Below are 17,390 nucleotides of genomic sequence, written 5' to 3'. Positions count from 1 at the left end.
GGGAGGACTAGTGCCCCATCATTGGTGTCAGTGAGAGGACTAGTGCCCCATCATTGGTGTCAGTGGATGGAGTGGTACTTCAAGGGCAAGATAAAGACAAGCAAATGGCGTCAGTTTGGAGACTTCTGCCCTAAAGCAATAGGCTGCGCACATCTACTGATATGAGAACTGAGCCTTGGTTGTCCAATTGCTTATGAACTTCATTCATTTCCTGAATTCTCTGCTGATTATGCCCTATATATATATATAATATGTTGTTATTATTTACTACCCTATGAGAGTCTTCTACCCATTTATACTTCTATTAACTAACAGAAGTCGTCTTTCTTTACATCGGAGCTGCTGATATAAGAATTGAGCCTTGTTTGTCCGATTTCCTGTGAATGCAACTCTCTCCCAATTATACTCTGTATAATATTATGTTGTTATTCTCACATTCATTGATAGAAGATATACAGCAGGAAAGTAGTTTATACAGTCAGATCTCTGTTATAAGAACTGGAGACTGATAGCTATATACTATATACTCTCCTATACACGGCTAAAGGGTTCCTGTCCGATGTGTTCACAGGACTGTCCTCTGCTGCTTTTGCTGGACATGTTTGAACTTTGCGCAGAATACAAGGATTATTCAGAAGGCAAGAAAAAAATACTGGAATTCCACGAAAAACTGGAAGAGGTAAATCAACTGCGAAATATCATTGTGGAGATTGAGGTATGTCGATTTTACGGGGGAGGGCGGGGGGGGGGCTGTTACTGTAGTTTTCTATGTGGGGCTTTCATTACTGAAAAGTTCCAGAAAGTTTCAAAAGCTGCAAACTACACGAATCAGCCATAACTATGACAGTAAGTATCAGTAAATAACATTGATTATCTCATTTACAATGGCATCTAAAAGTGGGTGGGATGTATGAGACAGCAAGTAAACATGTTGTCCCTGAAGTCGATGTGTTGAAAGCAGAAAAATTGGTCATCGTACATTTTTTGCATATAAGCAGAGAGTAGAAGAGCGTCTCTCCCCCGTGTTTGAATCCATTGGCTCGCGGCTTTCCGGCTTCCCCCTCTGTTTCTTCAGTGTCCCCCTCCATCTTCTGCTCCCGGGCCATTCGGGTCTTTGGACTTCCGGGCCAATGGAGTCTTAGGACTCCCGGCCAATGGGGTCTCAGGAGCTGCTTCCTGATTGGCCAGGAGGACAAACAGGAAGACTTTACCGAATATTAATTCGCTATTGTAAAATAACTTGGTGCCCCCCCCCCCCCCTTTTTTTTTTTGCCCCCCCCCCCCCTTTTTTGGAGCCTAAGGCTCTAAAACTCATTGAAATCCATGCTTCCAGCACCCTGCATGTAGATTAGACGGCCGGATGCGTGGATAGGGGGGGGGGCGGCGACCATGCACCCCTTATGGATGGGCTGCCGCTGCATATAAGGCTGCGTATCCGCAGATCGATCAGGGTGTCCCATGCTGACCCATCTCCATACCCAAAAGCTCCTACAATGAGCACCTGAGCATCAGAACCGCACAGAACAATGGAAGAAGGTGGCCTGGTCTGGTGAATCACGTTTTCTTTTACATCATGTGGATGCCCGTGTACGTCACTTGCCTGAAGAAGAGATGGCACCAGGATGCTGTGGGAAAGAAGGCAAGCCGACAGAGGCGGTGTGATGCTTTGGGCAATGTTTTGCTGGGAAAGCCTTGGATTCTGCTGATGCAATATAAATATAGTATCCAAAAGACAATCTCAAGTTCTGGTGCAGTAATATTGTGAATGAATAACCAAAATAGATCAATATGATGCAAATAAAGTGTGTTCAATATAATATGATCAAAGTGCAATAATAAAAACATCTAAAAAAACAAAAAAATGAAAAGTCCATACAGCGCTTGGTGCAAAAAATTCCTTTGTGCAAAAATAGTTCATACAGTGGTGCCACCGTCCAAAGTGCAAACAATATATCCAATTCTTAAATTGTGCTTCCACCATCCCTGTAAATAGTGTGCCCCAGCCTCTCACCTCAGGGAAAGACCCCTACAGGTCTAGTCACACTTGTAGTAAATATCTCATTGGTATCCAAAGCAGCAAACTCTTTCCTTGAAATCCTCTGCCAGATCGGATCAGCGGTATTCTCAGACACAGGCAGGAAATTCCACTGAGCATATAATTTTCCTTGAGAAAGTCACATGATCTGTGACGCAACGCGTCGGGAGGAGCCGGGTGACGTCACTTCCGGCCGCGGCCGAGAACGGGAGTCTTTGATATATTTGAAACTGATGATCCTGATTTTAAATGTGAGTTACTACTTTTTTTTATAAATATTTGTATTGGAATCCTACACATGGAGACTCATTTCTGTTACATGTGATCCTACACTAGAGGGAAGTGGAGGAGCTTAAGGAGATTTATATGCTCAGTGGAATTTCCTGCCTGTGTCTGAGAAAACCGCTACTCTGATCTGGCAGAGGATTTCAAGGAAAGAGTTTGCTGCTTTGGATACCTATGAGATATTTACTACAAGTGTGACTAGACCTGTAGGGGTCTTTCCCTGAGGTGAGAGGGCGGGGCACACTATATACACGGATGGTGGAAGCACAATTTAAGAATTGGATATATTGTTTGCACTGTGGTCGGTGACACCACTGTGTGAACTATTTTTGCACCAAGGATTCTTTTGGACTTTTGCTATGGACTTTTCATTTTTTTTGTTTTTTTTTAGATGTTTTTATTATTGCACTTTATCATATTATATTGAACACACTTTATTTGCATCATATTGAATTATTTCGGATATTAATTCACAATATTACTGCACCAAAACTTGAGATTGTTTTTTTTTGGATATTATATTTATATTGCATCGGCACTTTAGAATATTGAGAAAGCGCCACATCACTTTATTTTAAATCTTGGCCGGTTCCTGCTGAAAGATTTGAACCGTCTATGGCCAGCTTAGGATCCCAAGCTACCTGAAGGAGACTCTTGACCAGCTGGATGACCCTTGGCTCGGTGTCCTTCAGTGACCTCCAATTCTCTTGCAGCTCCGGTGCCTTGATGATGACAGTTCTGCACTTCCAATCCCAGTTGAATGGCTTCAGACCCAAGCCTCTCACCTTCTGCGGGTTCTCCTCCTCCAGAGCCGAACTTCATACGAGGTGCTGAGAGTTTTGCAGCTTCTGAGTGACACCGGCTGTCAGCCTTTATGTGGAGGTAACCAGATGCATTTACAAATGGGAATTTAAATTGTATGTAAATAGAAATGATATATATAGATAGATCTATATCTATATATCTATATATAGATATAGATCTATCTATATATAGATATATATAGATAGATATATATCTATACATAGATATATATCCATATATATAGAGAGAGATATATATATATATATATATATATATATATATATATATATATAGATATATATAGATATAGATATATCTCTCTCTCTCTATATATATCTATATCTATATATATATAGATATATGTATTTCTGTATCTGCATTTTACCCTGGACTATATTTATTTATATATATATATATATATATATATATATATATATATATATGCTGGGCAGGGGGGCGTGCCATTGGGAGGCAGAGAAACAACAATGCACTTCCCAGTAAGGAGTTCTGCAGGGGCGGGGTGCTAGCAGGACTCTGACCAATGGAGTGCAGGCAACTGACCACACTGGGATGGATGCGCCCTTCTGCCTAGCATGGTCAGTTTTTTTTTATAGTAAAGCAGGATCACCAGGGATTTCACACAAAGAAAGCAATACAAAGAGAACAGGATACTTTGGCATGCAAGTACATGGTAACATAGACACATTTTAGAAATATGAACTATTAGGGTAACATGCACTTTAAGTCATGGATGGAGTGGGGAAAAGTCAGATCTTCTGCTAAGTTTTGTCTGTGCCCCCTGCTGAGGAGATTCGCTTCTCTTTTTGACCTAAGGGCCATACTGAAAAGGTAAACCCGACATTTGTGGGGTCATGAGACCAAGAGGTGAGGACAGATGTTTTGCAGATACCTCACTTCTTTGGTGACATTTCCACTCACTTCCTGTTGCGTATCCAAGACAGGAAGTGAAGGGAAATCTGCCCTGCAGAATACAGACAGCGCAAAAGAAAAAAGTGGGGGGGGGAGTTCATTTTTTTGGCTATACATACATTTGAAGCACTGTAATATTATATTCCTCTGAACATTGATGTCTTCTAGATATGGATATACACAAACTAAGAGTTCTCACTGAGATCATAGAGGACCAAACGTTCTTCATCAGAAGGGAACTTCTGAGTGACTATAGTCCTGCGGCACTACAGGAAGAATGCCAGAGGCTTCTACAGATACTTGTGGATGAGGGACAATTCTCTCTGGCACATCAAGTCGCAAAACTGGCAGAGCTGCCCACTGACAACCTGGTTATAGAAGAGGTAAAGTTACCCCATCTGAGAGGGAAGCTGGCATGGGGGCAAATATCTCCACTAATTTGCTGACAAGGAGCATGTTGACTGAAAGAAAGAGCCGAGTGCATAGAGATGAGCTCTTTATTTTGCTCTTTCACTGTCCAGCCCAGACTGGGGGCAGGTACTTGAGAGCCTGAGCTTAGATCAGTGATCTCCAAACGGCAGCCTATGGGCAGGATGTGGCCCCGTGCTTGCCTTTATCCAGCCCTTGGGACACTATTCCTCCCACTGATACCAATGATGGGGCACTATTCCTCCTACTGACACCAAGGATGGGGCACTATTCCTCCCACTGACACCAATGATGGGACACTATTCCTCCCACTGACACCGATGATGGGACACTATTCCTCCCACTGACACCAATGATGGGACACTATTCCTCCCACTGACACCAATGATGGGACACTATTCCTCCCACTGACACCGATGATGGGACACTATTCCTCCCACTGACACCGATGATGGGACACTATTCCTCCCACTGATACCAATGATGGGACACTATTTCTCCCACTGACACCAATGATGGGGCACTATTCCTTCCACTGATACCAATGATGGGACACTATTTTTCCCACTGAGACGTGTGATGGGGCACTATTCCTCCCACTGATACCAATGATGGGACACTATTCCTCCCACTGACACCAATGATGGGGCACTATTCCTCCCACTGATACCAATGATGGGACACTATTCCTCCTACTGACACCAATAATGGGGCACCATTCCTCCCACTGATACCAATGATGGGGCACTATTCCTCCCACTGATACCAATGATGGGACACTATTTCTCCCACTGACACCAAAGATGGGGCACTATTCCTCCCACTGACACCAATGATGGGACACTATTCCTCCCACTTGCACCAATAATGGGACATTATTCCTCCCACTGACGCCAATGATGGGGCACTATTCCTCCCACTGACGCCAATGATGGGGCACTATTCCTCCCACTGATACCAAGGATGGGGCATTATTCCCTTTCCTACTGCCCACATGTAATTTTTCTACTCTCGATGACCAACAATTCTGAGGCATTAAACACTCCCAATGACACTTGGGCATTTTTTTACTCCTACTGATGCTGGGACATTTTCTACCCCCACTGACCACAGTCTCCCCCACCCCCGAAAGTATGAAAGATAGTAAATTGGCATGTTGTTTAGAATGTTTGGAGACCCCTAGCAACAGTGGAGGAACCTTGAGTTAAGTGGCTCCCGGTGACACAACAACATATTTGCAATGTGACCTGTAAACCTGATGCTATATCATCATAAGCCGCTCAGCCCTGCTCACTATGCCAAGCCCTCACATGTAATTGTAGATTGCATCTGAATTATTATTCATTGCCTTCTTCTAAAGATAATTCAAGGGTTCTTTTCGATGTTGCTTCTCACGTAGGTGTTACAGGACCGACGCCTCATGCAAGAGCTTGGGCAGTGGGAATGTCCTCAGAGCCGGGCACAGTACTGGAGGAAGTGTCATGAGATTTTTAACACCAACCACCTCTCCCCACTGGTGGCATCCAACTTCTTCCGATCAAAGGCATCGCGTTACGCGGCCCCTACAGCGCCCATGGCAGAAAAAATGGAATGCCTAGCAGAACAGGAGCTTTTATTGTCCCTTGCTGGGCATTGGCTTTCAAAGGATAACAGTACTCCACTGGCGTCTTTAGAGGAGTTGGAACAGCAGATCTGGAATTGCCGCCTTGAGCAGGAGATCTTGGATGGTAGTGGGGGTCTAAGGCAGCTCCCTTCTCTGTCTGCGTTCTCTAGTCTGACCACAGAATTCTCCTTCTCTGCTATACCTGTGCTAAACACCCCTTTACTGCTAGATGTTACCACTCTGCCTCCGCTGTGTAATACCCCTCAAGAGAAAACAGACAGATCCAGGATACTGAGCTCTTTCCTAGACCGACTTCTGGATGAAAGCAAGGTTCACGAGGCCAGCCGTGTGTGCAGGTACTTCCAGCTGTCCCATTTGGATGTATGGCTCGTGCTGAGCTGTAGGGCTCTGGCTTCGGGGGACATGCCAATACTTCAGCTGCATCCCGATATTCAGAATATCCTTGCCGAGGGCATAGAGGCACACACAAACATATGGAGCCGAAGGAAAAGATTATATAGCTGTGAGTGTGATCTTTTATAAATACCTATATGTAGGCATGCTTCACCTATGTATACACCATTAACCCCTTCCCGCCCAAGGTACGTCATATGACGTCAAACCATGAACCAGACCGAGACAGAAGTACAGTAAAATCACACTTGTTTATTAATAAAAATAAAAAGGTAAATAGAGTAAGCGTAGTCAAAGCATAGCCAGAGTCCAGTAACCGGATCGGGTAGTCAGCCAAGCCAGAGTCCAGTAAACGGATCGGGTAGTCAGCCAAGCCAGAGTCCAGTAACCGGATCGGGTAGTCAGCCAAGCCAGAGTCCAGTAAACGGATCGGGTAGTCAGCCAAGCCAGAGTCCAGTAACCGGATTGGGTAGTCAGCCAAGCCAGAGTCCAGTAAACGGATCGGGTAGTCAGCCAAGCCAGAGTCCAGTAAACGGATCAAGTAGTCAGCCAAGCCAGGGTTCAGTAACTGGATCGGGTAATCAGCCAAGCCAGAGTTCAGTAACCGGATCGGGTAGTCAGCCAAGCCAGAGTCCAGTAAACGGATCGGATAGTCAGCCAAGCCAGAGTCCAGTAAACGGATCAAGTAGTCAGCCAAGCCAGAGTTCAGTAACCGGATCGGGTAATCAGCCAAGCCAGAGTTCAGTTACCAGATCAGGTAATCCGCCAGGCCAGAAGTCGGGGATCGAAGTAGAGGAACAACAAGCAGGATAAGGAGCCAGTACGGATGTCAGGAAAGCCAGTCTTTAAACAGGAATGCAGGAGGTGGTTTCTTGTGATGTGACCAAGGCGAAGGCAGGAATAAAGTGAGCTGGAGATCTTTAAGTAGGCGGGACTGACGAGCAGATCCACAACAACTGGTTAACTGTGGAGAGAGATGAGAGCTGGCGGCCAGCTCAGAGAAGGAAGGGCTGAGCCAGCCCTGACATTGACTTTGTGGGGGATATCTGAATGATGGATGCAGCTACAGGCATCATTCAGATATCGTCTTTTTTCAGCCGGCGATTCCCTACACCGTAAGAATGATCATAGTGGCTGTTCCGCCGCTTGACCGTTCTTACGCCACCCTTCAGTGCTTCTACCGACTCACCGCTTCCATCGGTGAGTCAGAGACAGGATCCGCCGCCCCCCGGATGTTCATCATAGAGATTTCCCGCGGGCCAGATGGTCGCCGGAGTCTCTATGATCGTTCGGAGGCCGGGCGCGATGTTATGACGTCATGCCCAGCCTCTGCATTCAAACAAATGGCGCCGCCTCATCTGGGAAGCCGAGATCGTTTATTTTATTTTTTTATTTAAGGCTTCCCAGCCTAGAGGTGAGATGTGAGGTCTTATTGACCCCATATCTCACTGTAAAGAGGACCGATCATGCCATATTCCTATTACAAGGGATGTTTACATTCCTTGTAATAGGAATATAAGTGATCAAAACTATTTTTTTTTAAGTGTCAAACTAAAAAAAGAAAAGTAAAATTAACAATAAAAAAAATAAATAAAAATTTAAAGCGACCCTGTCCACGTGAGCTCGCACGCAGAAGCGAACGCATACGTAAGTCCCGCCCACATATGAAAACTGTGTTCAAACCACACATGTGAGGTGTCGCCGCCATCGGTAGAGCGAGAGCAATAATTCTAGCCCTAGACCTCCTCTGTAACTCAAAACATGTAACCAGTATAAAATGTTAAAGCATCGCCTATGGGGATTTTAAATTGCCAAAGTTTGGCGCCATTCCACGAGCGTGTGCAATTTTAAAGCGTGACATGTTGGGTATCTTACTCGGCGTAACTTCATTTCTCACATTATGCAAAAAAATTGGGCTAACTTTAATGTTTTTGTTCTTTTTAAAGCATGAAACTGTTTTTTATCCACACAAAAAAAAAAACCTGTTCGAAAAATTGCCGCGCAAACACCGTGCGAGATAAAAAGTTGCAACGACCGCCATTGTATTCTCTAGGGTCTTTGCTAAAAAAAAACATATATAATGTTTGGGGGTTCTACTGTATGTAATTTTCTAGCAATAAAAAATAGGAATTTTACATGTAGGATAGAAATGTCAGAATTGGCCTGGATGGGAAGTGGTTAATGATACACCTTTAGGAAGATTGTATTTGTAGCATTCTGTGCTGGTTATTAAGGGCTGGCACCCACCAGCATCCTAACAACCTGGTGACTCATCCCTGCTGTCAGCAGCAGGGATGAGTCAGCGGTTGCTAAGAAGGCAGCACCTGCCAAAGTCCTAGCAACAGTGATTCATCCCCACTGACAACAGGTTGTAAACAAAAGAGCCGGCATAAAAAAAAAAAAAAAAAGTGTGCCCTCCCCACCCCCCCCAAATCCATACCAGGCCCTTTAGTTCTGGTATAGATTTTGAAGGGGATCCCCATGCCAAAAGAACACACAAACAAAAAAATGTGTGGGGGTCCCCCCCAAAATCAATACCAGGCGTTTGTCCGAGCATGCAGCCTGGCAAGCCAGGAAAGGGGGGGGGAGACAGGAATGGCACCCCCCTCCTGAACCATACCAGGCCACATGCCCATAACAAGGGCCTCTTCCCCACAACCCTGGCCCAGTGATTGTGGGGGTGTGGAGGGGGGTAGCTTATTGGAATTAAAAAATAAAATCAAAATGTGCGCAAAAGAATCGTAAAAGGGAATAGGTCCTCCCAAATATAAATCTAAAGATCAGTCCACCATCTAAAAAAAAAAAAATGTGATGCAATTAACTTGCAATATGTCCTTTAACACCACATAACGGTTTTCCTCCCCTGTATGCCTAATAATACATGCTTACCAGATCGTTTTGACCCTCCTATATAAGAGAAGTCAAGTAGCGCTTAATATAAGGAGGCCTCTGTGGCAATGGACGATACTCATCACCTTCAAATCAAATGGTCACCTTCTGGTTCACAAGTAGACTCATGGGAAGAAAAAACAAGGGTACCCCATAGCATAAAATCATCCAGGTAAATAGTTCATTAAAATGTGCCAAAATACTCACATAATATATATATCGCCTGTAGTAAGCAATGCCAGTACCGGGGATAAAAGCATGCCACTTCCAGGTTCCGAGTGCGTGATGACGTCACAAACAGTATGTCCTTCCTACGCGTTTCGTCCCAAATGACATCTTCCACTTTACTTTTGGGGCTGGCTTTGTTTACTACAGGTGCTATATGATTTTACTTATGTGAGTATTTTGATACATTTTAATAAATCATTTACGTGGATGGTACCCCCTGGCTTTTTTCCCCATGTGTGTTCCTGTGAACCGGAGGGCGACCATTTTATTTGAGGGTGACAAGTATTGCACCTTTGGAGTTGCTGTAGTATTGACTTTAGACTTTTCCTGCTCTCAGTCTTTTATATTTTAAAGTGCTTATTTTCTACTTTTTTTCCCTTTCCCTGCAGCATCCAGTGTGGAGTCCCCAGCCTCTTGGAGCCCCCCCGATCCCATCTTGGTGAATATGGAGATCCTAAAAGATAAGTGTAGGCATGGCAAGGCCTTTTGCAGACAACTGCTGTGTATGTACGAGCTGAGCCAGGTAATCTTCCATGAAGGTTTGGAAATAAGACCTGCTAATTCCATAATTGTACTAATATGTGTTTGAGTTTCTATAGCTCTGCATTACTTTCTCTCTGTTCCTTAAATTTAGGATCTTCGTTGCTCCTTCTCCGAAGTGTCTTCTCGAGATCCAAGTGAAGTTCTGCGTACTGTGGTGTCCAAGAATCGCCCAGAGCTTGCTGATAGAGCGCAGGCAGTTATAAGCTCCCATAGGCTGACCCCAGAAACGGTAGCAAAAATAGTGGCTGAGGAGTGCCTGAAATTCTGGAGGACCATGGACAAGGAAGGAGGTCAGTGTTGGATCAAAACCAATGGCATCCCAGCAGTCTTTCCAATACTAGGAGAATGGTTTTGAGCCATGTGATGGTACATTATTTTACTATTTCATCACTTTTTAACACCGTAATTTTTTGTCATTGTATTCAGGGCAAACCGAAATGTATAATGTGTCGGAGAAGAGAGAAAGCTTTCTGCAACTTGCCAAGCTGTGCCCTGACCCAACTTTGGTGGGATTAAACCTTCTGGAGCATCTGGAGACGGTTCCCCTTACTGAGCTACAAGCCAGTCAGTACTTTATTCAATCCTCATTTAGGCCCCATTCACACTTGTGCGACTTGTCCCAACCCATGTTTTCCAATGAGTACCGTTCATATCTGTGCGACTTAAAAGTAGTTCCTGCAATGCTTTGATCCGACTTTCAAGGACTTGTGGGCCATAGACTTCCATGTAAACCCTATTATAGTGATACTACACACTGCTTAATTTACATTGTCTTTTCTATTTCTGTATGGGAATGATGGCACTGCACAGTTGTACTGCAGCAGAATGGCACAGCTGGGCGAAACAACGTTATGGCCACTAGGGGGCCCCCAAGCCGATGCGAGTGCCTGGTGGTCACGATCACCGCCGGGCTCCTGCGATCGCCGCTGGACACACGGAGAGCCGGGATCTGTGTGTGTAAACACACAGTTTCCGGTTTTCTGAGGGGAGAACAGACAGATCGTCTGTTCGTACAGAGTATGAACAGCGATCTGTCATCTCCCCTGCACAGTCCCCTCCCCCCTTCAGTTAGAACACACACCAGGGAACGCATTAACCCCTTGATCGCCCCCTAGTGTTAACCCCTTCACTGCCAGTGACAGTTTTTTACAGTAATCAATGGATTTTTATAGCACTGATCGCTGTACTAATGCCAATGGTCCCAATAATGTGTCAGAATTGTCCGATGTGTCCGCCATAATGTTGCAGTCCCGCTAAAAATTGCAGATCGCCGCCATTACTAGTAAAAAAATAAAATGAATAACAAAAATGCCATAAATCTATCCCTTATTTTGTAGACGCTATAACTTTTGTGCAAACCAATCAATATACGCTTATTGCGATTTTTTTTTTTTTACCAAAAATATGTAGAAGAATAGATATCGGCCTAAACTGAGGGAAAAAAATAGTTTTTTTTATATATTTTTAGGGGATATTTATTATAGCAAAAAGGAAAAAATAATGAGTTTTTTTCAAAATTGTCGCTCTTTTTTTGTTTATAGTGCAAAAAATAAAAACCGCAGAGGTGATCAAATACCACCAAAAGAAAGCTTTATTTGTGGGAAAAAAAGGACGTCAATTTTGTTTGGGTGCAACGTCGCACGACCGCGCAATTGTCATTTAAAGCGACGCAGTGCCGAATCGCAAAAAGTGCTCTGGTCAGGAATCTTCTGGGGCTGGAGCGGCTAAAAACCCTAAATACCTTTTTCCTAATGAATATCCAGCTCTCACATGACCCGGCTCTCTCCCAGCCTGTCTGCAGGGAAACATAAGCAGGAGACGCTTCCAGTCCTCCTGCTGCTGGTCACATGTTCAAAATAAAAAAAAAAAAAAAACAGCCTTTGGCATACACAGTAAAAATAAATAAATAACATCAATAAATAATAAATAATATCAATAAACCGTTTTAAATCATCATACAAATATATATTTGAAATCAAATCTTTATTATTTTTTGGCAATAACATGGTGTAGGTGGATTTCTGCCAGTCACAGGCTGAGTCCCCCCACCCTCCAGCCTGTGTCTTAGAATAACGGGGAGGCGAAGCCACCATCAATCAACATGTAATATCGCACCCCCATTGTGGGGGTTAGTGGGCTTGGAGGAGGGAGGGAGTGGGCTGTCATTTACCACCACTGTGTTATACGCCCTCATGTGTGACTCTATAGTCACATGGGCTGCTCAGATTTGATAGGGAGGAAATGCTCAGCATAGAAACTCACTGAGCATGTGCAGAGCTGCCAACACTGCTCTGCAAAATCTCTATCTGCATTGGGGACATGGACAGAAGGGGGAGCTAGAGAGCAGCAGGATCAGCCAGTTTTTTTGCAGAATACAGAAAACGAATCTCATAGTGACTGAGTGAATATGAACAGCATGGAATACACCATTTATTGAACGTTTTTTTATGATGTGGGTTTAGTGACACTGTAAGGGATGGGAACCGCTCTTAATGACTACAGCAGTTGTGCAGGTCCTTGAGTTGTCAGATAACGGGTGATGGAGACGTAATTGAGGTAGGCTTCTCTTACCCCTCTGTGCTCCTGAAGCACAAGAGTACGGTGTGCCATGAGTACCCAACAGTCCTTGCAATATCTGGTGCTGAAGAGTCGTCTGTGCGTGTGCAGAAGCAGACTGGACCGTGAATGCAGGACACCAGAGATGACAGGCTGCAGGGAAAGTTTAGCAGGAACAGACACGGTCACAGGCAGACAAGCAACAGGCACTGGGCAAGCCTGGCAGACCGCTGGGTGTAGATTGACAAGCATCCGCACAGATGGGGGCAGTGGCTTACCTTTTTGTACTGTTGATATACTGGTCGGGCAACGCACTGATACCTTTGCAGCCATGGTGCTATGGGCTCGGTGTTCAGTGTGCCCCTGTTCCTGTAAGAAGGGGTGGGCTCCCATCAGTCCCATCTGCCCTCTATCTATCCATCAGAATGCATGTGCTTCCACTCCAGTCACTTATAAGTCAGTGATAGGACTACAGATACCAGGGTGCCTTGGTGAGGCTCTTTAGTTTACGCATGTACACTGGAACCTTGGATTACGGGCATAATCCGTTCCAGGAGAATGCTTGTAATCCAAATCACTCGCATATCAAAGCGAGTTTCCCCACGGAAGTCAATGGAAACTAAGGTAATTTGTTCCGCATTGACTTCTATTACATGCAATACCGCATGTGGCCAGAGGTGGGGGGGGCGTCGGAAATATTCGGGGACAGCTCGGAAAGGCTCGGGAACGGAGTATTTCTGAGTGATTCCGAGTATTTCTGAACGGCTCCGAACCGTTCCGAGTGTCACCGGCGCCCCCCCCCACCTCTGGCCATATGCGGTACTGCACACCCCATTAGCTTGAATTCTGCTTGTGTTGCGAGACAACACTCGCTAACCGAGTCAGAATTTAAAAAAAAAAAAAAGTTGCTCTTCTTTCAAAACGCTCGTTAACCGCGTTACTCGTAAACCAAGGTTCCACTGTATTTGCAAATGTGTGCAGACTAAACCCCTGTTTTTAATGCATACTGTTAGGTTAATTGGCTGTCCGCAAGCTGGTCGGTAGGTTGAGCTTGGAATTTTCCTTGGATTTTTTCCTTTGGCTTTTTTTACAAAAGGTTTATTTTTACATTTTTTAAATTTTTTTTACAAATAACGTTCTTTATTTGAAAAAAATGCATGGTTACAAGGTGATAGTAATTATGATGCAAATAAAAGGTTTATTAATAGACAATCCAACATATATGGGCAGCCATGGGATGGTTACAGCTTGTAATAAACAGACATGAGGAAAAATAAAAAAATAAATTTAAAAAAGGCCAAATAATTGTAAAAAGGGAGAACATAAGCAACCTTTTCGAGGTATCATGGAGGTCATTTCATGTCTACAGACCTAAATGTCCAATTATATGGATACTTGCAGCATGGAGTGACTTGGAGCGTACATCTTGCTCTGACGAAGAAGGGACGTTCCCTTCGAAACGCGTTAGCTGATTGTGATGTCTGTGCGTTCCTCCATGACCCTTGGAAGGTTTTCGCTCATCCCAAGTCGCATGCTGTTTGTCGGTGCACTTTTATGTTGTGCTTCCGCCATCTATTGCTTGTGAGTTGTTTCTTTTTACTATTTTTATATAATAAATGTTTTAAGTTAATGCACAAGGCTGGTGCGCCCTTGTTCTCTTTTTCTTTTGGTTCCAATTATATAGAATCTGGGATATCTGAACGAAGGTGTGCATAGTCTATAGTCTCCCCGTTGGGGAGGAGAGAAAAAAACAAAAAAAAAGGAAAAATTCAAAGATAACACAAAAAGCAATATTATCAAAATAACCATCCTAACCAGGGCAATACCTGTTGGCCCGATATCCATATTAACTTAATGCATAAAGCATATTGAACGGAAAAGGAAAAGGAGAGAGAAAAGAAAAAAAAAAGGGAAGAGAAGAAACCTGAAAGAAGGAGGAAAGACCAAGAAGGAAAGAAAGAGGAGAAATAAGAGTCCACGGGGTATGTGTTGGGGCAGCGTTAAATTGAGAGAAGCGTACTGTCGAACCGGGAGGGGTGAGAATAGACATGTGCACTGACAAAAAATGCGTTTGATTTTGTTTCTTTCGTTTTTTTGCTTTTTTTGGAAATTTGAAAATTCAGAAATTTGAAAATTCAGAAATCCGAAAATTCGGATTTTTGAATTTACAAATTTACGAATTTTTGAATTCCGAATTTTTGGATTTTCGGAATTAGAAAATTCAGAAATTCGAAAATCTGAAAAAAAGAAAGAAAATCTGTAAAATTTGAAATAATAACTAACTAATAAAAACTAACTATTAAATTATAGGTATTGGAATTTCCTTTCAAATTTGGCTGTTTGTGAACATAATGAATACAAATTTATCTTAAGTTACGAATTATCCAATATAACAAATGCCGCATCTAAACAAATGGAATGAAACAAATTAATAATAACAAAAAGGTTTTATTATTATTATTTTTATTTATTATTATTAGATCATTATGTTCTGTTAGTTTAGATGCGGCATTCGTTATTTCAGATAATTCATAACTTCAGATAAATTCGTACTCGTTACATTCACTAACAGCCAAATTTGAAAGGAAATTCCAATACCTATAATTTAATAGCTATTATTTCAGATTTTTGGGTTTTTGAATTCTCAGATTTTCATTCTTTTGAATGTTCAGATTTTCATTCTTATTTTTGGATTTTCAAATTTCCAAATTTTTGAATTTCCTAATTTCGAAATTTTGAATTTCCGAACTTTCGAATTTCCGAAATTTCGAATTTTCGAATTTCCGGAATTTCGAATTTTTGAATTTCGAATTTCCGAAATTTTCCAGTTTCCGAAATTTCGAATTTCAAAAATTCCGGAACTTTGAAAATTCTCAAATTCAGAAATTCGGAATTTCGTAATCTGAAAAATTTGGAAATTAACGAATTTGTCAAAATTTGTTAAAAAACAAATTCGGAACTAAACGAATTGCACATGTCTAGCTGAGAATAAGTGATCCACGGTTGCCAAACTCTGAGAAATTTATCATGTGTATCTGAGAGAATGGCTGTTAGTTTCTCATTTACCGTGACATCGTTCATGCGATTTTTGACAGCCTAAAAGCTAAGCATAGGTGTCTTCCATGCCCTGGCAATCGTTAATTTAGCTGCAGCAAACAGATGTTGGGCCAGTTACCTTTCTGGGCGTAGTAGTTCAACAATTGGCTTGCCTAGTAGGGCTTCATAGGGGTCCCTTTTGAGGTTAACTTGGAATAAATTGCGATGAAGGGTATAGATTTTGACCCATAGTCTGCATGCCCTAGGGCAGTGATGGCGAACCTTGGCACCCCAGATGTTTTGGAACTACATTTCCCATGATGCTCATGCACTCTACAGTATAGTTGAGTATCATGGGAAATGTTGTTCCAAAACATCTGGGATGCCAAGGTTTGCCATCACTGCCCTAGGGTATGACCACCAAATATGTGTCATTGTCCTTTCCTGGGAACACCCTCAAAAGCAGAGAGAAGAGTAGATTGGGATAAACCGGTCCAATCTGGCCGGCGCGTAGTACCACCTATACAATACTTTATAGGCATTCTCTAATATAAGGACATTTTGGGAACTCTGAAAGAGCTATGGTCATTATCTGCCAATCCTCTGGGTCTAACTGCCTCCCTAGTTCTTTTTCCCATTGGAAATGATACGGCCTCAACGGGGGCATTCTTGCCGAAATTATAGAAGAGTATACCAGGGATATAATGCTCGGGGAGTGGGGTCTAGCCCTACACAGGCTCTCAAAAGGAGTCAGAATATATGGAGTAGGGCGAGATTTAATAAGTTGCTGAAGAAAATGCCTACGGTGAAGATAGCTGTAATGTTCTCGTAAAGGGATAATGTGAGAGGAGCGTAAGGCATCAAAAGTTAGAATCCTAGTAGGAGTAAACGGGGAATGGATATCTGTGAAACCATTCGCAGTCCACCAGGAAAATTGGGCCGGGTTCTCGCAACCTGGGGGGAATAATGGACAATGGAGAAGTCTTAAAAGAGGATTTTTTTCTAACAAGCACTAAGCAGAGAATTCCTCAGCAGGGTCAGGCAGGCTGGGTCAGTAACTGGCGGGCAGGTCAGGTGTAGCCGGAAGACCAACCCTCTCCTCCAATCCCTACACTGGCTTCCAATCGCCCAACATACAAAGCCATTCACAACTCTGCCCCGAGCCACATCACCAATCTTGTCTCCAAATATCGCCCAAACCGTCCTCTCCGCTCCTCCCAAGACCTCCTACTCTCAAGCTCCCTTGTCGCCTCCTCCCATGCTCGTCTTTTGGGATTTCTCCAGAGCCTCTCCCATCCTCTGGAACTCACTACCTCCACCTGTCTGGCTATATCCTACGCTTGCTACCTTCAGGCGATCCCTGAAAACTCATCTCTTCAGGGAAGCCTATCACGCCTCCAACTAATCTTTTACCACTTCCATCAGCTCATTCCCCACAGTTGCAACCTTTTGTACCACCTGCCCCACCCTATTAGAGTGTAAGCTTTTCTGAGCAGGGCCCTCTTAATCCTCTTGTATTTTATTGTACTATAACTGTATTGTCTCCCTTTTTTTTAAAGCGGTGCGTAAACTGCTGGCGCTATATGAATCCTGTGTAAAAATAATAGTCAGGGTTCAGGCCAAGGTCATAACAGTGAA

The 17,390-nt window shown here is 43.4% G+C and overlaps 1 protein-coding gene across 1 annotated transcript in view; it reads left to right on the top strand.

Annotated features, from left to right (window-relative positions):
• The window catches only part of SPG11 (SPG11 vesicle trafficking associated, spatacsin), a 123,978-nt gene that overhangs the window by 73,977 nt on the left and 32,611 nt on the right, over positions 1-17,390 (top strand). The window contains 7 exon segments of the mRNA XM_073618255.1: positions 572-679; positions 3,034-3,202; positions 4,223-4,437; positions 5,883-6,609; positions 10,007-10,140; positions 10,252-10,450; positions 10,587-10,724. Of these exon segments, the coding sequence (XP_073474356.1) occupies positions 572-679; positions 3,034-3,202; positions 4,223-4,437; positions 5,883-6,609; positions 10,007-10,140; positions 10,252-10,450; positions 10,587-10,724 (1,690 nt within the window).

This window comes from Aquarana catesbeiana, linkage group LG03 (genome assembly GCF_042186555.1).
Source record: "Aquarana catesbeiana isolate 2022-GZ linkage group LG03, ASM4218655v1, whole genome shotgun sequence".
Classification (NCBI taxonomy): domain Eukaryota; kingdom Metazoa; phylum Chordata; class Amphibia; order Anura; family Ranidae; genus Aquarana; species Aquarana catesbeiana.
Note: the sequence above shows the minus strand (reverse complement) of the source record. Positions and strands in the feature narration are given on the sequence as shown.